The sequence below is a fragment of the Mustela nivalis genome (genome assembly GCF_964662115.1).
Source record: "Mustela nivalis genome assembly, chromosome: 1".
NCBI lineage: Eukaryota > Metazoa > Chordata > Mammalia > Carnivora > Mustelidae > Mustela > Mustela nivalis.
In genome coordinates, this window is record NC_139020.1 from 145,773,728 (window position 1) to 145,798,806 (window position 25,079).

At 43.4% G+C, this 25,079-nt stretch overlaps 1 protein-coding gene across 10 annotated transcripts in view; it reads left to right on the top strand.

The window, feature by feature from the left end:
* SEC22C (SEC22 homolog C, vesicle trafficking protein) overlaps nt 1–24,865 on the top strand; it is a 32,296-nt gene extending 7,431 nt beyond the window's left edge. For 4 of the 10 annotated variants that reach the window (XM_082724562.1, XM_082724563.1, XM_082724558.1 and 1 more), the window contains 6 exons: nt 6,850–7,058; nt 9,466–9,629; nt 11,497–11,676; nt 14,049–14,167; nt 15,777–15,842; nt 17,973–22,894. In XM_082724562.1, coding sequence (XP_082580688.1) covers nt 6,877–7,058; nt 9,466–9,629; nt 11,497–11,676; nt 14,049–14,167; nt 15,777–15,842; nt 17,973–18,173 — 912 coding nt within the window. In that variant the 5' untranslated portion in view covers nt 6,850–6,876 and the 3' untranslated portion in view covers nt 18,174–22,894. Of the gene's footprint in view, nt 1–6,373; nt 6,465–6,849; nt 7,059–9,465; nt 9,630–11,496; nt 11,677–14,048; nt 14,168–15,776; nt 15,843–17,972; nt 22,895–23,270 lie in introns of those variants that run through there. The other 6 variants (XM_082724564.1, XM_082724560.1, XM_082724561.1 and 3 more) reach the window with 3 other exon arrangements.
* The last annotated feature ends 214 nt before the right edge of the window (nt 24,866–25,079 follow it).

Below are 25,079 nucleotides of genomic sequence, written 5' to 3' on the forward strand. Positions count from 1 at the left end.
TTTTTTAGCCTGTTAATATAATGGATTATAGTGACTGATTTTACTATGTTTACCCAGCCTTGCATCCTTGGAATAAATCTCACTTGGTTATGGTGTCTAATTCATTTTATTATATTGCTGAATTCTTGTTGCTAATATTTTGTTAAGGATTTTCACATATAAGTTCGTGATGATTATTGGCCTATAGTTTTCGGGGTTTAACATCAATGTGATATTATCTTCATAAAAAGAATTTAGAATTGTTTCCTCTTTTATTTTTTGAAAGAGATTGTGCAGAATTGGTGTTAATTCTTCGTTACATTTTTTACACATTCAATAGAATCCTCCAGTGAAACTGTCTTGGCTTGGAGATTATAGAAGTTCTAAAATTACAAATGAAAATTTCTTTTTTTTTTTTTAAAGATTTTATTTAATTATTTGACAGAGAGAGATCACAAGCAGGCAGAGAGGCAGGCAGAGAGAGATGAAGGGAAGCAGGCCCCCTGCTGAGCAGAGAGCCCCATGCGGGACTTGATCCCAGGACCCCGGGATCATGACCTGAGCTGAAGGCAGTGGCTTAACCCACTGAGCCACCCAGGCGCCCCAGAAATGAAAATTTCTTAATAGGAAATTTGGTTATAAGATTGTTTAAATTACCTATTTCATATGGGGTGAATTGTGGTAATGCTTTTTGAGGAACTGACTATTTCATCTACATTGTCAGATTTATGGATGTAGAGTTGTCTATAGTATTCCCTTGTTATTTTTTCTAATATTAGGATTTGGTGCTATAAATTTCCCTCTTAACACTACTTTAGCTGTGTCCCACAAATTTTGATAAGTTTTCCTTTTTATTCAGTGTATTTTTAAATTTCCTTTGAGACTTCCTTTTTGACTCATGCGTTATTTAAAAATGTGTTGTGTAATTTGTAAGTGTTTGGAGGTTTTTAGTACCTCTCTGTCATTACTTTTTAGATTGATTATATTGTGGTCCCAGATCACACTCTGTATGCATTTTAAAACATTTGTTGAGGTTTGTTTTATGGCCCACATCTATCTTGCTGTATGTTCTGTGGGTCCTTGAAAGGAACTCTCTTGTTGGATGCAGTGTTCTTTAAGTGTTGATTACATACTTTGGTTGATAGTGTTGTTGAGATCTTCTGTATCTTTGCTGGTTTTCTATCCATTGTTGAGAAAGTAATGTTGAAGTTTTTAACTGTAGTTGTGGATTCGTCTATTTCTCCTTTAACTTTATCAATTTTGCTTCACCTATTTTGTTTGGTGCATATATGTTTAGTTTTATGTCTTCTTGGTAGATTTACTCTTTTATTATTAGGTAATATTCTCCATCTTTGGAATTTTCTTTGAAGTGTACTTTATCTGATTTTAATGTAACTCATTCTTTATTTTATTTTATTTTGAGATTGTGAGAGAGAGAGAACATGGGCTGGGGCAGAGGGAGAGGGAGAGAGAATCCTCAAGCAGATTCCCTGCTAAGCACAGAATCCAATGCAGGCCTGGATCCCAAAACCCTGAGATCATGACCTGAGCCGAGATCATGACCTGAGCTAAAATTAAGAGTTGGATGCTTAACTGACTGAGCCACCCACATGCCCCACTCTTTCTTTTGATTAATATTTGCATGGTATATTTTTTTCTATTCCTTTACTTTCAATTTACCTATATTGTTATATTTGAAGTAAATTTCTTAGAGAAAGTAAATCATTGGGTCATGTCTTTTATCAACTCTGTCAATCTCTGTCTTTAATGTATACTTAGACCATTTAGATTTGATGTAATCATTGATATATTATAATTTAAGTATGCTCTTTTTTGTTTTCTGTTTATTGTTTTTTGATCCTGTGATCCTGCATCCCTGTGAATAATTCAAATGTCTTTTAGAATTCCATTTGTATTTATGTATAGTGTTTTTAAGGGTATCTCTTTTTATAACTTTTTCAGTGGCTGCTCCTATATACAGCTACAGTATACATATGTATGTAATTATATGTATATGCATGCTTATATACATATACATGCTTATACATGCATATATATATGTCTACGTGTGTGCATATTTATGACTTATCATAGTCTTCTGAAGTTAGCATTTTACCATTTCAAGTGAAGCATAGAAACTTTACCTCCCTTTGTATCTCTGTACCCCCTAAACATTTCCTCTGAAATATTTCATCTCAATACATTGAGAGCACCAGAAATGTTACAGCCATTGCTTCAATCATCAAACAAAATATACAAAACTTATAAGAAGGATAGTGTCTTGTATTTTCCCATGTTTTTATTCTCTCTGTGGTGTTTTCTTTTTTCCTAAGATTCTTTCTTTTATTATTTCCTTTCTGTTTAGAGAACTCCCTTTAGCCATTCTCTTAGAGCAGGTGTGTTGGTAACAGATTCTCTCAGTGTTCTTCATCTAAATATAGTTTAGTTTTCCTTTCATTCTTGAAGGATATTTTGCTGAAAATACAGGATTCTAAGTTGGCAGTTCTTTTAGCACTTGAGAAATATGTTTTCTTTGGACCTCCATGGTTTCTATGAGAAATTTGCTGGCATTTGAATTGGTCCCCAACCTCCCCCCCCAATATTTTTTCTTGCTGCCTTCAACATTTTTTTTGTCTCTAGTTTTATCAAGAGTGACTGTTGTATTTGTTGGCATGGATTTCTTTGGGTTTATCCTTTTTGGGATTTATTCTGCTTTTTGAATCTGTTGGCTTATATTTTTTGTCAAATTTAGGAAATTTTCTGATCTCTCTGAATACTTTTTCCGTCCTGCTCTCTTTCTCTTGTGCTCCAGTGACATGTGTGTTAGGTAATTTGTTATAGCCCTACAGTCCCTGAGGCTCTGTATAATATTTTTCAATCTAATTTCTCTCAGATTGTTCAAATTAAGTATTTTTTTTGTTCTGTCTTCATGTCTACTGATTTGAATCATTCTTCTGTTCCCTCCATTTTGCTGTTGAGCTCATCTATTGAATTTTTTTACTTCTAGAATTTTTTAAATTCTGAAACTTCCATCTGGTTTTTATATCTTCTGTTTCTTTGCTATGACTTTTAATTTTTCATTTGTTTCAAGTTTGTTTATAATTGCTCATTGAAGCTTTTTTATGATAGTTACTTTAAAGTCTATCATCTTGTTGTTAGCATCAGCTGATGGTCTCTTCTTACTCAAGCTGAGATTTTCCTGGTTCTTAGTATGGCCAGTGAATTTTTATTGAAACCCAGACATCTTGGATGTTATGTTACAAGACTCTGGATCTTACTTGGATCTGTTTTAGTTGGCCTTTATGTTAGCAGGGAAGTGGGAACACTATCTCATTACTGCCAAGTGGGAATAAAAGTTCAGGTTTTTTGGCTCCCTGGAGGAAAGGGGCTACTCATTATTGCTGGGCAGAGATAGGAATTCTGTCTCCTTAATGATACAGTGGGAGAGGTTGGCTCTTTGCTGCCTGTAGCTCCCTGCCTGTGCCAGCAGCATGGAGAGTTGTGGGGGGCACCTTATTAGTGCCAGGTAAGAGTAGAAGTCTGGGCTCTTAATTCAGCCTTTATTGTAGATATATGATGGCTACAGTTTTTCTTTGGTGTTTAACTGGAGTGGAATGTTTTTGTCTAAAACTTTTCTGTTTTGCTGGGCTGCATGCACCTTTCCTGCTTCGTTGGATAGAGAGAGGCTTTTTTTTTTTTTTTTAATTGTTGGGTCTTTTTTTTTTCTCCTCCTCCTTCTTTTTTTGTCTTCATTGGCATTTTTGAGTTGCCAGCTTCTCCAGCACCAAGACCGGGATATATGAGGCAAAAAGAAAACTGAGCAAGCTCACACAACTGTCATTTCCCAGTTCCCAAAGTCCCTCGCCAGTCTGCCACCTTCTCTCCACCTTTCAGATGTTTATGTTTATCTCATATATAATGTCCATGGTTTTTAGTACTATTAGTGGGAGTAGGAAAAAGTACTTAAACACCACCTTCAGAAGCAGAGGTCCTCAGTTCATTCTTTTTGAGCAGTGATCAGATCTCTTATCCAAGTATAGACCATCTCATAATAGCTCATAACCTGAATTTGCAAACACCAGATCCCTACAGCATACAAAGCTCTTACCAGGCCCTGCGAAGACACAAAGATGAGCCTTTCCCTGTTTGTATTAAGGTTTTTTTTCATCTTTTGGAATACAAAGTACATGTCACAGAGGAATAAAATGCTCTTTTCTCTGTTCTTAGACACTTCCTCGACCGTGTGTAAAATCCTTCCATGCCTCAGGTAGCTGCCGTCCTATATACTTACACACTCATACATGTACACAAACACAGGTGACCCTTAATATCAGTGTCCCCTTCTTGTAAGCATCATAAAAATTTTAAAATAAATGGATGTGGTTTTCATTAGTTTAAAGTACTACTAACTTGATAGAACTGACCAATGGTTTTATCTATCTTGAATGCTATTGTTTGAGGAGAGGCAGGTTTTATCACCAAAAGGATCAAGAGGGTGAGGAAGAGAGCCTGGAGGGGATGTTTGGGTCCTTTAGAGAGTGGTAGAACTGGTTCTTGGATTACTATCACTTGGAAAGTTCACTGTTTTCCTTTTTTACTGGTTTAAATCAATACCTGGCACATAGTAGACGTTCTATAAAAATAGCACTAGAGAGGATATTGGAGGTTAACAGTTGGAATACACGCATACTGTTTTCCCTTAAAGAGCTCAGAATTTACTCAGCCCCCTAGAAAGTACCTTTCTTATTTTACCTTGGGGTGTTTCTGTCCTGTCTCTGACTCTCTTGGTATTTCATGGATTCATATTCTCTCTCTCTCTCTCTCCTTTATTAGGTTGGTGGTGGGGAAGTGGGGAGGGTGGGAGGAGTACTCAGCGTCTTTAAATCTTGGCCTAGCATTCTTGTTGAAGTTGTTGTTCTTTCTTATCAAGTAGTGTGCTCAGAAACATCTTCATTACAGGGATTCTTAAACACTTGTCTACATGCATTGCAGAATGGCTGTACCTTGCATTCACCAAAATAACACTGTTGTCAAGGTAACAAGCAAGTTGCGGTTCTTGTTTCGCCACTAAATCCTAGTCTCACATTGATCTTTTAGTCTTCCCCTGTCTCTATCAGGGATTTGTGCCCATAAATCTTTAAAAATTTATTTCTAAATTAAATATTTCAAACATTCATGAAAGTATAAGAAGGTAACCTCCATACATCCAAGCCCTGGTGACCTCTTCGGTGCTTGAGGTCTCAGAAGCAAAAGTATTGGCCAAACAGCTGTGGTATAGCCCACAGGGCCTTCTGGCCATTGGCCAGGCCCTGCTAGCCCTGCTGGGAACTTAGCACTTTTGTGTGTGGAGGCATTTTTCCTGGGGCTTTTCACATTTTTATTCCTCAATGGAATATGTGGGGAGATGGGACAATGGACTTGGTAGGATCTGTTGGCTTATAGACTAAGTTTTCTTTTTGCCTTCTCTTGTTTTTATACCATTGCAGTCTCTTCATGGGTAAAATGGGAATAATTATTCGTTTATACATTCTAGATATGGTCTTTATTCTTAAAACTTACACTTAGGTAATAGAAATGCAAATTAGAAAAATAGAGAACAAAGAGATAAGTAGATGTACTTCTGACTGGACAAGTCTGGGAAAGGTTTCATGGAAAGGGTGGATTGGAGACAGTCCTTGACCTGGATTTGGATATGAGGAGATCAGAGGAGTAGCAGACACAGGCAGAGAATACATCGAGCCACAGAGGTGAAGAGAAGAGTGTGCATCAGAGGGGTACCCCTTTCTTCCTGCTTATAGGAAATGAAAGGTCAAATGAGGTTACATCTTTGGAGTTCTTTGAAAGGAAAGTCTACCAGCATCTGTATCTATTAACAGCCCATCAGGTAGAGGACCTCACAAACCCAGTCTGGGAAACAGGATGTGTAGGTGCGTGGAAAGAGCCATTAAAGCTGTAGTGGCCACCTCACTGATCTCTGGTGGTGGGGCTACCATGGCCTGCGTGTGTAGGTTATGCCCTGTGCCAGCATCTGCAGAGTTAACGGCTGGGGCTAAAACCTAGCCAGGCTCTGCTAGCAGAACTGGTCCAGGCTGTTTCCACCCTGAGAAGCACCTTGTTCTGATTTGCCAAGGGCACCATGAGGGCTCAGAATCTATTTCCTTTTGTCTCTTACTAGTGCCCACATATTGTGACCAAATATTTAGGATCTCACTGTAATATAATTTGCTAAATGACTTCCTTTAGCCATTTGTAGGGACTCAGTCATCATTTTGAAGACTGGCTTGGTATCAGATGTTTGCAGAAAAACAGGAGGACATACTCTTTCAGTTCAATTTTTGCCTTCTGTTCTCCCCACCACCAACTCAGGTTGATGATCAGAATCCCTTTACTGCAGGTGAGGATAAGACAACTAAACTGTTCAACACCTACTTCCCCGGGTGACCTGAAATGCGCAGGGCACTGGACCCCACCCCTACTGCTTCCAGGTCAGGTGCCTCCAGTCCCTTTGGGGCCATCTTGCTACCCGTGTCCCGGCTACCCACCTGTCATTGCTGTTGCTCCTGAGCCTTTCTGGTGCAGCTTCCTTGCTTCCCTATTCCTTTCTCCCTCATCCTAGTTGGTTTCATTCTGGAAGGGTAGAGATTCATTAGAAGGAAAAGCAGGGTTACAGGTGAGGAAGAGACAGGAAGGAAAATGAAGGAGGAAGATAGGGAGCAACATAGCAGTAGAGGCCAGGAAAGTAGTAATACAGACAGCATCTGCAATTCCAGTGGGGGTGAGGGTGAAACCACCAGAATGAGGTTTCAGGCACAGGGATGTTTCTGTCACTATAATCTGCCTTCAGTAACAAGATGACCTTGCTTTCCTCAGGTGTCCTCATGACTTCCCCTGCAGACCATGTCTATGATCCTTTTTGCCTGTGTGGTGAGGGTGAGGGATGGACTGCCTCTCTCCGCCTCCACTGACTTTTACCACACCCAAGATTTTCTGGAATGCCGGAGACAGCTCAAGACTTTAGCCTTGCGACTGGCCCAGTACCCAGGTCGAGGTTCTGCAGAGGGATGTGACTTCAATATACAGTAAGCAAGCATGCTCACTTTTTCAGAACATCTGCAAACTTCGGTTTACTTTGAAGCATGTGTGGGGATAACATTAGGTGATCACATGCTGTGTCACGAGTGGGTCTGCTGTCAGATAGTGGTCTGAGGTGGTGTGGATTTACAGCCAGAAAATTAAGGGAGCGTGGTTGCCCCCCCTCCTTGCCCCCCACGGAGCTGCTGCTCCCACTCTTGCCCTTCTGTTAGTGTGTGGGCTCCGGGGGCTCAGGGGCAAAAACTGAGCTGTACCTGAAACCACCTTCCTCCGTGTCCCTTCCTCATTATGCTCTGATTATCTAACATCCTATGGGAACTTGGTGCTGGACTGCAAATAGGAAAACTTTTCTCTGATAAGAAAAAAATAAGGTCTGTGACTTCAAAGGACTTTTTGGTGTTTCAGCAGTCTTTTGTGAAAACTGTAATGTAAAATGTTCTGCTTATTTGTATTTTGGATTAAATATTCACCATTATTTTTCACAGATGAAACAGGCCTTTTTTTTCCATATGGGTGAGCAGTATTATAGCTTACTTTATAGTTAAGGAGTTGAAATATTTTCCCACAGTTACCATTAATAAATTACAACATCAGGAATTTATTCTCTCACAGTTCTGGAGGCCAGAAGTCCAAAATGAAGGTGTCGGTAGGGGCATGGGCTCTTGGAGGCTCTAAGGAAGACCTTTGCATGCCTCTCTACCACCTTCTAGTGGTTGCTGGCAGTCCTGGTCATTCCATGTCCCGTGGAAGAGTTACTCCAGTCTCTGCCTTCTTGGTTACATGGCTTTCTTCCCTCTATCTCTGTAACGATATTTCACACCAGTTATTGGATGGAGGCTACCCTAATCCGTTATAACCTAATTTTATCTTGATTGCATCTGCAAAGACTGTTTTCAAATAAGGTCATAGTCACAGGCACTGGGAGTTAGGACTTCAGCATATCTTTTTTGGGAGACACAGTCAGCCCACAAATAGGGATTCTCTTTCAAATAGAAAATGCCCACCCTAGACAGACTTAAGCCCTCTGGAAAGTTCCTTGTATAAGAAGGAGATTATCCTTTTTTTTTTTGATTGACATATTTTTTATGTAGAAAAGATGATAGAACAGTATAACCTAAAAACTCTTTGACAAAAACATCCTGAAATGTGGGTAAATGTATATGAGAAATTGTTTTCAATGTGTAGCTGAGCTCGAAGGAAAGAATTCCCAAGGTCCCAGAAGTGATGGGGAACAGGATATCAAGGTGCTAAGGGTGTGGGCTGACACTGAGGCTCCTGGGGAACCAGTCAGGATCAACTCAGGCCCTGAGTTTCAGCACGCACAAATAAAGGGAGAGGCCTGTGGGCATCCGCTGGGTGAGGCGTAGGAACAAGACCCCGACATGAGGAAGGTCTTCTGGTTAGGCAACAGCCCTGGTGGAACCGTGGGAAATAGCCACCCACCAGTACAGGACTTGCTCATCTTTACTTGGCTTTGAATGGGAAGGAAAAACAAAATCTCATCTAAGACATTGGATCCCTGCTTCTGTGCCTCATGTGGGACTGGAGTTTAAGTCTAAACCAAGGTTCAGTGATTGGTATTGGTTCCAGACTGATGACACTCCTGGAGTAGCTGATCAGAGCAAATGGAAATCTTCTCCAGATGGTGTGTGCCACAACTCAGTCCTTGAGAGAGTCTTACAGGGCGGGGGGGGGGGATCTCCACACTGGTCCCTCTCACCAAAAATTACAGAATACCAAAGGAGCTATTTTTCAATGAGTGGGAGTCAGTAGACACTACAGAGAGAACTTGAGTCCCCAGAACTTGAAACGGTAGCATGATAGTCTGAAAAGTAGTGGAAGAAGGAGAAAAGCCTGCATCAGTTTTATGAGACCAGAATAACCCCAATACCACAACCAGATGGAAGACAGTGCAAGAAAGGAAATGACATAGACACAGAAATCCTAAATAAAACATTAGCAAACTAAGTCTAGCAGCTGTGTGTACATGAATATATATGAATTGCCCCCAAGAAGGCTTCATTTCAGTATGCCAGGATGATTAAACATTAGAAAGCTATCAGTGTCGATTAAAAAAGAAGAAGATTTTGCTCTGTAGGCATAGAGAAGCCTGAGGCTACCTCTCCCTAGTGGAACGTGCATCCCTTGTGCAGGAATCAAAAAGAGCGATCACACAGTGTCAGTGGCAAATAGCTGCTCCCTAGTTTAGAGGAAGGACGAGAAAGGCAAAGCGCCAGGAAGGCCCAGCCGAAGAGACAGTAGACACGCAGCAAACAGCTACAGGGCTGCTCAAGGCCAGGCAGGTGCTGGGCACGGGCATGGCTGTGTCTGAGTATGGGGCAGGAATACAGGAGTCGGCCCTCCACTAATGCAGGTGTTGCCCCTTTGTTTCAGTTTCTCTTCTTTGCGGGATGTGGCTTGCATGGCTATCTGCTCCCGCCAGTGTCCAGCGGCCATGGCCTTCTGCTTCCTGGAGACCGTGTGGTGGGAATTCACAGCTTCCTACGATACCACCTGTATTGGCCTGGCCTCCAGGCCATATGCCTTTCTCGAGTTCGGTTTGTAACCCTCTCTCTTATATATTGCTCTCTCTTATGGCATTGTGTGTGTTGAACTGATGGTTTAGATTTGGCTTTTGGCCATCAAGGAAAACCTCTGGAGGTGCTGTAGCATGTCACTGGAGGTCAGCCTGGTCCCCTGAGATTTCGCTGTGATTGACGAGGCCCAGAAAGCTTCAGGGCTTAGTGCTGGCTTCCCATCTCCTCAGAGCCTGAGGCAGGGTTGGGGAATGGTGAAACCCATCTTGTTTTTCCCCAGAGTCCTCTAAGCAGGGGTCAGCAAACTGTGGTCCGAGGGCCAGGTGCCTGTTTTTTTTTTTTTTTTTTTTTTAATAAAGTGGAAGTCAGCTACGCTCATTCTTTTACGGGTCACCTGTGGCTGTTTTGTCCCTCACCAGCAGAATTGAATAGTTGTGACAGAGACCATACAGGCCCTAGAAGCCAAGAATATTGACTATGTAGCCCTTTAAGAAGACTTGCCAACCTCTCCCTGCTCTAGAGTTACTACTCAAAGGGTGGGGTTGGTACAGAAAGTGAGAATAACAAGTGTTTAGAAATTCATACAGTAATTTGACATTCCTGCAGTCTTTTTGTTGCCTTTTATCAGAGTATCGGTCTGCATCCATTTGGAAATAAGAAAAACTGGGCCTTTACTCAGAGGTCAGAAGTACTCCTCTGAAAGAGGGTAGTTTTTTCTGAGCATTGCCACAGAGGCCTTGTAGAGGCTTGATAATTACAGCGTGTGCTCTGTTTTTCTCAGGTAAGTCAAGTCATCCTGAGCTCTCGGGAGAACAGGAGTTGAGGTGGGAGTTGGGGGGCCTTCTGTGGCCTCTGTGTAGATAGCTGCTGTCTCCGCGATGCTCTCGAATAAGGGACTGGCAGCAGTTGGTGGGTGCAGAGAAGTGTTGCTTTCTGGAACTATTGCCAGAGCCCTCAGACCCCCTCATGTGGCCCACCAGCTGGCATTTCTTTGTCACCTAAGCGGTGCTGGGAAATCCCTGGGATACAGGCCTCTTGCCTGGCAGACCTGTAACATAGACAGAAGGTTCTCCCCAAGTCTCCCTGTAAGACCTTGTTCACTGCTGCTCTCAGCCCTGCTTCTTCCTGCAAAGAGGGCATGCTAGCCCCGGACAGACCATAGCTGTGGAATCCCTTGGCTGTCAGTCCCTTAGCAGCTGTGGACTCTGTTCTTTTCCCCGCCTCAGTGCTGCATGTGCCTTCCTGCTAAAGCACTGTGCATGTTCTGACAGCAGACCCTTCCCCAGCATCATGCGTGCCCCCTGCTGAATGGAAGGAGAATATCATAGTAGCTATTCTGTATATGCCTTGTGCATCAGTTTGCTTTGCCAGTGTGTTTGAAACTACTTCAGATACTTACTAAAACTTGGTAATGGATTAATACTAAGGTAAATACAGTAATTAAAACCAATGCCTTTCAAATATAGAATCGTAGTTTATATAATCACATTTATTTTCATTTTTTTTCTCATATGCCTTTTTTTGGGGTAATTAGTTCAAAATAACTGTCTTCCCTTGTTAAGCTTTGACATTTCAGTGAATTGCCCTGGACTGTGCTATCAGAAGTGGCTGAGCTAAGACTCAAGCCCCTATCCTTTGACTCCCTCATCGCTGAGATGCTGGAGAGCATCATTGCCTTCTCTGTAGACATGCGTATTTTAAGTATTATGCACCGAAGAGATTGATGAGACCGGTAATGACACGTAGTAGTTGTTTGACGGTTAGGTATGTCTCAACACACTGGCTGACTTAGTAGCTTGCTTAGAAACATGAATTTCATTTTGTACGTATTGTTCTATGAGATCCATTCCCGTGCAGCTGCTTAACTTGGGTTGCTCTCTTTTTGCAGACAGTACCATTCAGAAAGTGAAGTGGCATTTTAACCATGTAAGTTATGTTCAAATGGAGAGCAGCTTGGAAAAAATTCAGGAGGAGCTGGAGTTCCAGCCTCCAGTGGTCCTCACTCTGGAGGACACCGATGTGGCAAATGGAATAATGAACGGTCACACACAGATACACTTGGAGCCTGGTAAGTGGTTAGCTGTGCTCTGGTGTTGATGAAGATGGCATGACACTAGGTATTTCAAATGGACATTGACCTTTTTTTTTTTTTTTTTAATCGGAGGCTTTTTGGGGGGTAGATGATGAAATATATGGGGAAATATATGGACTGATCCTGTTTGCAGGTGACTGTTAGAAAACACTTGACTCTTACAATAGCGAATTGATTGCGGGAGTGGGCAATTCGTAATGACGTTCAGAAGAGTGACTTGGCAGATTGTTTCCTTAACTGGGGTGAAGTCTACAAGTGAAGTCTACAAGTTTCAACTTGAGGGAAGTTACTTACTAAACTGTAGATTTATACATGCTCTTTCTCTTTCTCTCTTTTCTATTTTTCCCTTTTATAGGGAATCCTTATCTTTTTTTTTTTTTTAAGATTTTATTTATTTGACAGAGATCACAGGTAGGCAGAGAGGGAGGCAAAGAGAGAGAGAGAGAAGCAGGCTCCCTGCTGAGCAGAGAGCCCAGTGAGGAGCTCATTCCATTCCAGGACTCTGGGATCATGACCTGAGCTGAAGGCAGAGACTTAACCCACTGAGCCACCCAGGTGCCCTAGGGAATCCTTATCTTATCACTTAGTGCAACATTGCAAATCTCCACTGAGAAACCCTTGTGTCCTTTAACAGAGGGAGGGAAGGGCCTGGGGATGATAGCAGGCAGGGCCATAGCTGTGGCTTCTAACGTTCTCACTGTTTGGTTCCCTGTGAGCCCTGGGAACGTCCATCTGTCCCTGTGGTTTACCAAGCTGAGTGCCCCGGCATTCCGTGACATGGTCTGGCATTAACACCATTAGCCACTAAATACCTACCATGTAACAAAGCATGATTTTTTGTTTGTTTGTTTTCCTTGTTACAATTACACACAAGCCAATTTTTAATTAAAGTGGATATTTACATCCTAAGCCTTCTGTAGTGGTGTAAGAACTGAATCCTTCTTTGAAAGATAGAGTTGTCTCCACTATAACAGTCTAATTATCTTAACAGTTTTTATACTGAGCTCATTGGTTGAAATTTAAAAGTGGTGTATTAAAAATGTTCATATTTTTGGCTTACCTTTGTGTTTTGATTTAATCTATTTCAACCAATACTTTCCTGGATTGGCTCTCATGCCAGTCAGTAAGTGCTCATTTATATTGGGAACGGACTTAACTTTCATAGCATGGGGCATTTGAGCCCTAAGCTGCTTCTTTTGCCTTATGTAAAGATGGGATAACTTTGTAATATGTGTTTTGTTTTTTTAACCACTTAGACAAGAGAAGCAAATCCAGAAAATGTCAACTTGCTTATCTTTCTAGGACATTTTACAGTGGTTTGACTCACCCTATTGTCCCGAGGCTAGAATCTTTACAGGTAGCATGTTCTGTTCTAACAGGAACTTTGATAGCTCAGTGGAAACTCTAACACACTAACAACATGCATCAGTAGGGTTGTGGCTAGATATTAGTGTGTGTGTGTGTGTGTGTGTGTGAGAGAGAGAGAAAGAGAGAGAGAGAGAGAGAGAAATGTAGGACAAGAAGGGATGATTTTAAAAGATCACAGTAAGAGAATGGGGGTGGGAGGGAGTCACCATTTAATTGTGTGACCTGGAATCAGACTTAGCAGATATCTTTGAAGAGAGAATGATCATTTGTTTTAGAGTTCCAGAAACAGCTTATAGCTCAAATAATCAATGTTTCCCTCCTCTTCCCAGTTATTTTAGAATTTAAGAAACTGCATTTGCTGTGAATTACTTTAGAAGCACAGGAGACACCTAATATTGTCCTTATTTAAAATTTGAGAGTTGAAGTATGTGATAGAAATGCTGTCAGAATTTGACAACCAGTTTACAGATAAAGCCATAAATTGCTTTAAATCAGGATTTCTCAATCTAAGCCATATTGACATTTTGTACCAGATGATCCCTCATTGTGAGTGGCTGTCCTGGGCATTGTAGGATGTTCAGAAGCCTTCATGGCCTCTACCCACTGGATACCACTGACACCCTGTTTGCAGTATTGACAACCCAAAATGTATCTAGCATTGCCACATATCCACTGAGGGGTTAATCACTCCTGGCTGAAAACCACAGCTTTAAATAGAGAGAAAATCAGGCCCTGAAAAACCTGTGCTTCCTCAGAGAAGGACCTCTTTCTGGAAGAACTCACTTTGGATTCCCAGATCCATTCTGTCCTTCATTTCTTGACTTTTTTGCTAACAGCAGCTGCTTTTAGTTAATAGGTTTGTAATTCTGTGTTTAACATACTGAGCCTGCCATTAGTGGAGGTCTAGTTAATGTCTCTGTTTATTTTTCTTTCATATAGAAATTATGTTCACTAGACACTTATTTTTTTTAATTGTGAAGCTCCTAATTTCCGAATGGAACCAGTGACAGCCCTGGGTGTCCTCTCGCTTATTCTCAACATCATGTGTGCTGCTCTGAATCTCATCCGTGGGATTCACCTCGCAGAACATTCTTTACAGGTAACCTTTCTTTATTGTACTTTACATTGAAGGACCTATAGTGTAGGAAACTGGTGGAGATCCACTTCACTTACAAAGTTATTATGCACAAAGATTTCAATTTTTATTTTAAAAGATTATTTATTTATTTATTTGACAGAGAGACACACACACACACACACACACACACACACACACACACACCAAGAGAGGGAACACAAGCAGGGCAAGTGGGAGAGGGAGAAACAGGCTTACCCCTGAGCAGGGAGCTCTTGGGGCTTGAGCACAGGACCCTGGGATCATGACCCTAGCCGGAGGCAGACACTTCACAACTGAGCCACCGAGGAGCCCCAAAGATTTCAAAATTTTTTAATTAAAATATGATTTTTTATATTAAAGTCCATTTTTTATAGTTGGCTGAACAAATATGAGACTTGCTTTTTTGTATCTGTTGTCCTCAGAAGCCCAAGGGGGAGCTGGTGAGAACTAGTATGCTATGGAGACATCCATGGGGCCCCAGGATTCACGCCAGGGGCCCGATGGCTGAAGAGCAAATTTGATTCTACAACTTTGAGGTTCAGGCTGTGTCCCCCTGGGAAAAGTTCCTCCTACTCTGATTTATATTATGCAGATGCTGCCTTCCCTGTGTCTTTGTCAGAGAGCTGTAGCACCAGGAAGCTGATTTGCCAGCCTGCTCCAATCAAAGCAACCTTCTATTTCAGTGCTTTTAAAACATTTTTTTCTAAATTTCAAGTATTTAAAACACTTTAAAAAATTTATTTATTTGACAGAGAGACAGTGAGAGAGGAAACACAAGCAGAGGGAGTGAGAGAAGGAAAAGCAGGCTTCCTGTGGAGCAGGGAGCCTGATGTGAGACTCGATCCCAGGACCCCAGAATCATGACCTGAGCTGAAGGCAGACACTTAATGACTGAGCCACCCAGGTGCCCTTTAAAACACTTTTTAAGAAGTACAGAATCACTGTAGGCATAAGCAGATAGATACTACTTTTAAAAATAGAGCCTTAATGCTCACAGCCATGATGGTGGTAGCCAAAGTCCGAAGCACAGCTGAGGCTGGGTCTCAGGAGACTGATGTAGGCTCACCTGTGTGGAGAGGGGCAGCAGTGACCTCCTGTCACCATATCCTGTCTTCAGCCAATGTGTGCCATGGTTCCCACTTTGTTTTTCATGGTTATTCACACCCCGATACTTAACCAAGCATCTGTACACACTACAACAGGTTCCTAGGTTCCTGGCCAGCAAGGTGGTAGAGTGTGGTGACGTCACTCAGGAGGTAGTGGTACCCGGGGGTGGGCAGAGTTAGGGAAAGCTGAGTGCTGACAGAAGCGTAGGATTTTGAGAAGTGGTGGCATTGGGGGGCAATCCAGCTTGGGCACTTAGCACAGAAGCACAGGGACATGAGGGCACGTGGTGCACCCAGGCTGTTGAAAACAGTTGCATGCCAACCCTTGCTCTGGTAAATAAACGGGGACTTAATATGTCCCCCAGCCAGAGATTTTGTATTATCCACCGTACCAGAGCTAACGAGGTATGAAGGGCTTCATGTCCTAGTGTTGCCATTCATCTGAATATTCCTTTTCTTGTATTTGTTTCTTACATTTGTTTTAGGTTGCTCATGAGGAGATTGGAAATATTCTGGCTTTTCTTATTCCTTTTGTAGCCTGTATTTTCCAGGTGGGTAAAACATTGATACTTTGATTAATGGGTTGAACTCGATGGACTTAATTTGTCCTTCTATTGGAATCATCAACAAGTTTCTATATGTGATTTTGTTCCACCAAGGCATGTCATGGACTAGGTCCTTACTGGAGGGACCCTAAGCCCATCCTGCCCAGTTGTTTCATTTTACAGAGGAAGAATTTTGGGCTCAGAAAGGGAAAGCCACTTGCTCTAGGCCACAGAGCCTTTGACAATGGCTGAACAGAAGCCAGAAATTTGGACTCAACTCCCAAGAAGGGAGGGATGAGACTGCCGTGGGGATTAGGTTGGGCCTGACTAATGTGGGGCAGGGTCTTACTTATAGTCAGGGCACTCCAAGTATAGATTTGTCCTTCTGCAGAAGTAACCATTACTTATATGTGTTTTTTTTTTTAAACCCAGGACTAGATTTAAAAAAAAATTTTTTTTTTTAAGATTTTATTTATTTGAGAGAGGGAGAGAGAGAGATAGGACATGAGTGGGAGGAGGGGCAGAGGGAGACGCAGACTCCCTGTGAGCAGGGAGCCCCATGCGGGGCTCAGTCCCAGAATCCTGAGATTACTACCTGAGCCAAAGGCAGATACTTAACCAACTGAGCCACCCAGGTGCCCCTCCCCAAAACTGTTTTTAATAGTAATGCCATCTGATTCCAATCTGTCCTTAGGAAATGAGATAAACATTGCAACATTAATAGTGAGCTTTGATTATTATTTAGTTATTTTCAAGTAAGTGTCATACTTAAGGGGTGGAGTAAAATGGAGCTCTTGAATCCGCTATAGGCAGAGTTCATTCTAGTAAAAAAACCTGACTGTAATTTTCTTTCCTCATTCTCCACAAAAGGCAAGGACTTTAGTACTTTCTCCACATTCTTAAGCTTTTTTGTTTGTTTTCCTTTCAATTAAAGTTTCTGTTCTCATGATACTTCCTCTCTTTTCTCTTTTTTTTTTTTTTAAAAGATTTTATTTATTTATTTGTCAGAGAGAGCACAGGCAGACAGAGTGGAAGGCAGAGTCAGAGGGAGAAGCAGGCTCCCCGCGGAGCAAGGAGCCTGATGTGGGACTCGATCCCAGGACGCTGGGATCATGACCTGAGCCGAAGGCAGCCGCTCAACCAACTGAGCCACCCAGGCGTCCGTCCTAGAATGGTCTATTTTTTAAGAAGGACATGATTGTCCCAAAAGAAATTTTCCACCTAGGATTGAAAATACACTCATTTTTGAGAAATCAAGACTCCAGAGCCTTGGGTGTTGCCATTTGAGGTGCTCAGAGCCTGCGTTTCAGGTGGGGTGGTCTTATCCCTCAGCCTTTGTTATCTCAGCTGTATTCCTATTTGGATAGCTCTTTCAATCGGGAGTTCTCCCCCACCCAGTGGAGCTTAAGCCTTTGTTGAATTGCTCTGGGTTTTGAGAATGTGCTTCTTGTGCTCGCTTCAGCAGCACATATACTAAAATTGAGAATGTGCTTCTTGTTTTTTTCAACTTTGAACCAAAATGCTACTTTTTACCTTTTGTAGAACAAGAATGGCCTCTTTTCTCTCTGATAGCCCTATACAGCCCTATATAGCTCTCACAGCTCTCCTGGCTGTGAGATTTTCCCTGTTTCGGAAATGTTTTTGAAGACATGATAAGGGGGATGTCTAGGGAACATTGGTCCCTGATGTAGTTGTAACTCAGGAAAAAACAAATGATAAAAAATGGCTCCTTTCACGGGCTGTGCTGCCTGTCATGACTCCCCTGAAGGAAGAATTTAGTTGGAGGCCAATCAGCCTCGTTGGGGTTTCTTGGCCTGGCTCTCTTCCCCTTACCTGCATCTCTTCTTTATCCACAGCCCACAGCTGGGGCAGTGCCCTGTATGTTTCTTAAACGTGTTAAAGAGTGTCCTGTTTTCATTCCTCCTGTGATATCTATGTCACTTCTCTTCTGTCTTCTGAATCTTCACTTTCATCCAGTGATTACCAGCAACTCACCCAGTGCGTCCAGGTCGCACTTAGTGAATTCGGTTTAATAAGCTAGTGCGCGTGCGTGCAGGGACGGGACCTGCCTCTTGTGTCCGACCGGTGGCTGTTTCCTCGTCTCTGATTGGACTGCCTCTTCTGGTGTCATTTCAGTGTTATTTGTACCTGTTCTACAGTCCAGCCAGGACTAGGAAGGTGGTGCTGTTGCTGCTCTTTATCTGCCTGGGCAACGTGTACCTGCATGGGCTGCGGAATGTCTGGCAAATCCTCTTTCACATCGGGGTGGCTTCTCTGTCTTCGCATCAGATACTGACCAGGCAGCTTCAGGAGAAGCAGTGCGACTGTGGAGTGTGAAGGCGACTCTGTGTGACGAATGGATCCTTTGGCTTTCTTAGGAGGGTTATCTCTGTTTCCCTTCTGGCTTCTCCACTTCACCTTAGATTTTCACCCTCGAAGTTCCCTTCGACCAAGCCAGGCGGAGAGCGACAGTGGGGGATTTTGAGCAGGTGCAGCGGAAGGCAGGAGGTGGCTTGAGACCCAGGCCCGGCTTTGTGCTGAGCGTTACAGCAGAATCTCCAGGTCAGCACCTCTCCTTGGGACAGCAGAATTTGGGGGCTCACCCCCCAAGGATCATTACTGGAAGATCAGAACGGAATTGTTTTGGTCTTTTCAATCGAATGACACAATAAACCACGAGATCCAATAACACTAGTTTTAGTAACTGGCAGTTGTCTCTGAGGAACCACTTTGAAACCCGAATCAGCTTTTCAGTCTAAATGTGACTTGGTTAGTTTCTTGTAGAGGGTCAATACAGGGTGAATTAAAAATTTTAAAATGTGGCTCAGAAATATAAGCTAGATAAATTTTGTTTACATTTTTTGATAACTTGAGTCCAGTATGGTACCTTTAGAATATTTAAATATATTTTGGATATAAATTGAACTTATCTTCATTTAGGGAAAGGGTAAACTTAAGCTGAGAAAATGGTTAAGAAAGCTGAATTTATTTAATTTATCTACAACTTTTTATGGTGGTGAAGCTGTGTGGGTATGGAAGTGTTTTTATTTATTTATTTGCAGGGCATATATATCTGAGTATTTTAGAAATTGAGTAACCAGTGCTACTGGATCATAGATCGTGAGCATGACCATGAGCTTATAAGCCTGAGAATTTAGTGGACCACAGACTGGATTCACATAGTGGCACTTTATAGATGCAGGGGGCATTACAAACAAACAAAAATGCTCTTGTCATCAGCTTTGTACATGGCAGCTGGGTACCCATCATTTTAATGATGAGCAATGCCTGACCTTGTGTCCTTGTTCCCAGAAGTCCTCCCAAATTAATTACTCCTTTACACCTTTCCCAGTCATCTTAATTAGATCGAGGGCCTCATTCTTTATGAACAGGAGTTAAGTAGGTGTTAATTTTTTTAAAACTTCATCAAGGTATAACTAACCCTGTGCTCTGCAGTTACTTTTTTTGTCTCATTTTCAAAATAGTTGATTGATCACAGCTTTCCAAAATGGGGCTCTGAATAAGGTCCCTAAGGTCTCCAGAAATTTCAGCCGGAGTTGTCCAGTGCCATTCAGGAGACCGTTTTGGGAGCCTGCCCTTTGGATTCTTCTTGGTAGAAATCTGGAATCTGAATAGATCAACGTCAATTGCATGGGATTTAAGGTTGAATTATGTGATCTTGATAAATTAAGAAATCCTACTTTGATAGTTTTTAAAAAGTTGGAAACCATTTCAAGAGTTATTGAGTACATGGGGGAAAGCAAGAGTATTATTTTAGGGAATTCAGTTGTAGTTGGTTGTTACTGTTAGTGTATTGCTACTGAGCTACCTTGATGTCACTTTAAGAAAAACAAGTTTATGTGACTGGAAATTGTTGGGAAAATGTTGCCGCGGTCATTTTATTTTCTTATAATACAATTTTCTATTTTTAATCAAACACTATCTGGCTGTGAGAGGTATATTGGCACTATCCTCAGATGTCAAGTTCATTGTTGGCTGTCCTTCTATTCTGCATCTGCATGATTTTCTGCATACCCAGCAGGTGCATCTAAAGGCTTTCTGGGACATAATTTTGAAGAGATGGTAAAATAGAATGGGAAGTCAAGGAGGGGAGACAAATCCTTGTAAATTAGAAGCACCAAATAAAAAGGGGGGGGCTTTAAAAGTTGATAAGAACAGCTTACAAGTGAATCGTAGGTTTATTTAGTTGTTTATTTTGAGCCCTGTGTTACTGGTGTTGCCGTGTAGCCCTGTACCCCAGATGCTCTTGCTCTTGGGGTCTGAGCCTGTGATCCACATTCAGTGGACAGTAGAGAACCATCCTTGAAGAGAAATCCCTCCTGGTGAGTGCTTCGGCAGCAGCGGGGATGTTATCTACCCCTGGTTGAAAGTGGTTGTCATCAATTAGCATCTACATGGGGTTTGAGATTGGTTTTTGCAAACAAAAGGGAAAAGATGCCTTAGCCAAACAGTACATAAGCATTGTTTAACTAGAATCCTGCTGAAAGAAGCATCAGCTTATTGGAGGAAGAGGTAAGTGATAGGAAAGAAGTTATGGGGATATTGTCCAAGGGAAATCGCAGGCTGGTTCAGGCCTGGAGTTTTGTGCCTCCCCCTCCCCCCTACAACCCCGCTGTGCCATCCTTGATGCCAGGAAGCTGCTCCCTGCCCCTTTGCAGGAGTTATCCTCACTCCCCCACAGACTCATTGCTGTTCTAGCACTTTGTTTTCCCAGGGGTAAAATACTACCTGCCCAACGGACCTCCCAGGGGTGGATCTGGGAATAGATGAAATAATGTTGAAAACAAACCTTCGAAGTGCCTTCTGGGATCAGATGCTGCATCGGAGTACGTTATTCCCATCTACTGTATTGGGCTGGCAATGTGGCTCAGCACTCTTGACCAGGGTTTCCCAACCAAGGGGCCAAGGCCCGAAGGGTTTTCCCTTCCCCAAGTATTCTGGTCAAAGAAACGCACAAACTTTGGTTTTCATTTCTCTAGGCTAGCCTTACTGTGATGAGGATCATTCCTGAGTTTCTTCTTCCTGGCTGGAGACAGTTGGGGGCATATTTGGGTTGGCACTTCCTCTCAGTACGGGAGGCCCTACCACCAGCAGCAGGAGGAATGTGACGAGAGGCTCCTGGTTTTGCTTCTCAGGCTTGCCCCCTGTTACTTGTGAACTCTTGTTGTAGGCATGGTGAAGCAAGGCCCACCATTTTAAAGTTCCTTAAGGATCAGGCCAAAGGGTGTCAAGAAGAGTGCTGAAATTCAAACATTTGCCATCCTCTGTAGCTCCCGGTTCCTTTCTTAGGTGCCCCCATTCTCCAGTACTCCTCTGCCTCTTTCCATGTCTGTCCCATGCAATCTAGCCCTGAGCACAGAGGCTGAACCTGGAATCTCTGGAGGGATGAGAAAGCCATCTTTGATTGTAGTTGCTGGGCTGCCCTGAGGCCCAGCTCTCTGCCTCTGTGCTGCTAGAAGCTTCAGCACACATGTGGGAGTTCACGCTTAGTGGGGAGGTACACTTGGGTGTTAAGCACTGCTCACAGTCAAAGAGGACACCCAGCAGGGCCGGCCATTGGGGTCATGGGAAGCAGGCCACAGGTGGGGAGCAGAGCCGGGGGTGGGGCTCAAGCAGCTGCCTCTGGGCAGGTGGGGCTGCATTCAGGGCTGATGTTTGCTGTTCCTGAAAGGAATCAACCCCTCACTGTAATATGGGGAATGGGTGGCCCTTAGGAGCCTGCTGCTGTGCATGTCCAGAGCAGCACCGTGAGAACCAGGAGGTCCTCACAAATACAGGAGTATTTGTGGAGATAGATGTGCTATGGTTCACATTCCCGATGTTCCCACACAGAATCCTGCCTAGGTCCAGAGAAGTTCCACTGTGCACTGTGTCCATGGTGGAGGAAAAGAGAGGAGATGTGCCCGTGAGAGATGGTGGGGGAGGCCTGGGATCGGCTTGACTCTTCTACTCAGCCCTGCACTGGCTGGGGCAAGTCATGCCCACAGGCCTCGGTGTCCTCAGCTGAGCAGTGGTGGGAACAGCCTGCTTCCCCCTGCATGCTAGCAGAAGGATAAAAGCCTAGTAGCGGAGAGTGCTGGGTGAATCCCTTGGTCATGTGCAGGAGGAGAAAAGCCTTCACCTGATACAAGGAGGTCCAAGCTTCAGGCAGCATGGTGTGGCTGTGTCTTCTTACAGAAATGGGCATTTTAGGAGACTGCAATGTAAATGGACTCATTCTTTCCTCTAGAAAGGTAGTGGCTTCTCTTTCTCCTCATTAAATCTGCCTCCTTCCTCAAGTCACAGAGCTCTTGGTACCATTGGCGTTGAAGCCTCCAGGACCCAGGGAGGCTGGTTCTGCGGGTTGAACCAAACCCAGGGTCTGTCCCCCACCCAAATGAGGAGAGCTCTGATCCTCCCACCTTCTCCCATCGGGGAAGCAGTGATGTCAGACCTGTTTCTGGGGAACCGTCTTGGCAGGAAACCTGTGGAAAAAGGCCTCATCAGTGTGATCTGGGAATGGCCGGATATGGAAACATCTGGCCATGTGTACTGATGACAGAGCTGCTGCCCACAAGCGCCTTTTATTTAGGGTAAAATGATCAAATCCATTGTTCTAACCTGTGCTTGGTACATATGACCTTCTTTAACCCTCGTGTGATTCTGGGGTTACATCAGAAGTATTACTTCATGAATTATTCATATGATTTGACCTCCCCACCCACCCCCTTTAGAATTCTATTCTATTTAATAGACTTTTCTACTAAAAGCATAAAAGATTGAGGCTGATTTAGCCAGGGCAAAAACATTGACTTCACATCTTAATTTTGAAAGCTTACTGTCCATGTTGTACAAGCTTCTTACTGTTTTCATGTAATAACAAAGATCTATTTTGAATAAATGATGGCTATGTTTTAACAAACTCTCACACAGTAGTAAAGCCTAAACGTATTAATGTATGTAAAGAATACTGTTTAGCCATTTATATACTATGTATATATAAATCAAATAAGGCGGCTTCAGAAGTGAGAGGAGAATAAACCCAAGGTGCTTATTAATGTGCGTGTATTCGTGTAAAAAAATTCTGAGCAACAGATCTGTTTTCCTAAAGGGTGTGAGGTGGGCCTTGCATAATGGAAGGGGGATGTTGAGAGAAGTGGAATTCAGTCCTTCCTGTCCAGTGTCTGGACAGGGGTGCCGCCTCAGTCCTTAACACTAATGCCTAGACTCTGGAATGATCATGGGTCCAGGAGAGACCTTGGAAAAGCCAACATGGCAGTCACAGGGAGCAGCCCTGGGTGGAGGCAGGCAGGGAGGCCTGCCTTCGCTGCCCACTTGGCTTCTGCTAATCTGTGCCTGTAGCTGGCGTTTACCCTGCTCTAGGCTCTGAGCTCCTGTCTACGCTCTGAAGCCCATTTGGTTTCCATCTCCCAGGACCAGCCCTGCCACAAAATGGCCAGCAGGAGGTGCAGCTGCTAGCGGGTCGTCAGGCTCCAGGTCCAGGGGATGGCACCCTTTTGCAGAGATCCTTCCTGAAGCAGCTGACAGAATTCCCAGAAAGGAAACAAATGCACCAGGCTCTCCTGCCCATATCCCAAACACATCGGGGGAATTCAAACTCCACGGTTCTCTCCACCATCTGTCCCAAGTAAAAACTTCTGGGGGAGGGCAAAATATTCCAAAATAAACACAAAGGTATTGGGTTCAGGATTTGGGAGTCAGCAGAGCCCTGGGACATCACCCGGTTCAAACCCCTTGTTGCTCAGGGGGGGAAGTTGAGGCATGTCCTAGGGAGCCAGTGACAGTGCAGCCGAGAGCTCTGTCCGCAGGGCTGGGAATAAGGTTCTCTCTGCCATTGGCGGCACCGCGGAGTAAACGGGGAATCTTGGCCCATGAAAGCTGCCCTTTCTGCGCCAGAAGGGCTGGGTGCCAGTTCAGGCTGATGAACTGCCTTCCTTTTTCTTGGGCTCTACCCCCTAATGAGACCCGAGAGCAGAAGTGCTGCGGGACAACTGTCACACATCGTTGAGCAGTGCCTGTGAGGAATGAGGCTTGGAGAGGAAGGGGTCCCCCTCAGTGCCCCTGGCAGGGGAGCGCTGCCTGGCTCTGCAATCAGCTCTCCCATGTTGCTGGGTCGGATGTGCAAGGTAAACACTAGAAAGCTCATTGAAGAACAGGAAGGAAAGTTCCTTTGTGACCTAGGATAGAAAAGTGCTCCTAAAGTAAAAAGTTACAGGTACAATCTTTGAGGCAAAATGCTTGATGAATTTGATTAAATGCAAGTAAGGATGTCACAGGCAGAGTGAAACGAATGCGAGATCTTTACAATGTCTGAAACCGGTAGAGATCACTACATAAGCAATTCTTGTAGGTCAGCAAGAAAGACAGCAACGTCATAGAAAAACAAGTTGTAGAAGAGAAAACCCAAAAGGCTAAGAAACGTAGGAAGATGTTTAAAATCATTAGGAATACAGAGAAATGCATATTAAAACAACAGTAAAATATCACCTTATGCTACTAGTTGGGTGAGACTTAGAAAGCTGGATGGCAGCAAGTGTTGGAGGCTGTGGGGGGATATAGGACTCCACACACAGGCCACCGGAAGGGCAAGGCCACTGCCATGGGCTGAACTGTGCCCTCCCCGAATGCATATGTTGAAGTCCTGACCCCCCACCCCAGTAACTCAGAACGTCTGTGTTTGGAGGAAGGGAGAAGGCAGCCAGCTGCAAACCATGCAAACCAAAGAAAGAAGCCTCAATCCTGCCGACACCTTGATCTCAGACTTCCAGCCTCCTGACCGTGAGAAAATAAATTTCCGTCATTTAGGGCCGCTTGGGTGGCGCCTGGGCGGTGCAGTCGGTTAAACATCAGACTCTTGGTTTCGCCTCTGCTCATGATCTCCGGGTCGTGAGATTGAAACCCACATGGGCCTCCACACTCAGCATGGAGTCTGCTTGAGATTTTTCTTTCTCCCTCTGCTCCTCCTGCTTGTGCTCTAAGTAAGTAAGTAAATAAATAAATAAATATAAAAAAAATTTTTCTGGTGTTTAATCACCCGGTTTGTGGTACTTGTCATGGCGGCCCTCGCAAAGGAAGATGGCTGCCTACCCAAATTTCATGTGCCCACACCTCATGTTGTGGATCCTGCACTCACCATACAGCCGACAGAAGTACCCAAAATGCAGCAGCATGGATGGATCTCTAAAATGTGGAAGCAAGTAGAAAAATAACATGCATTGGATT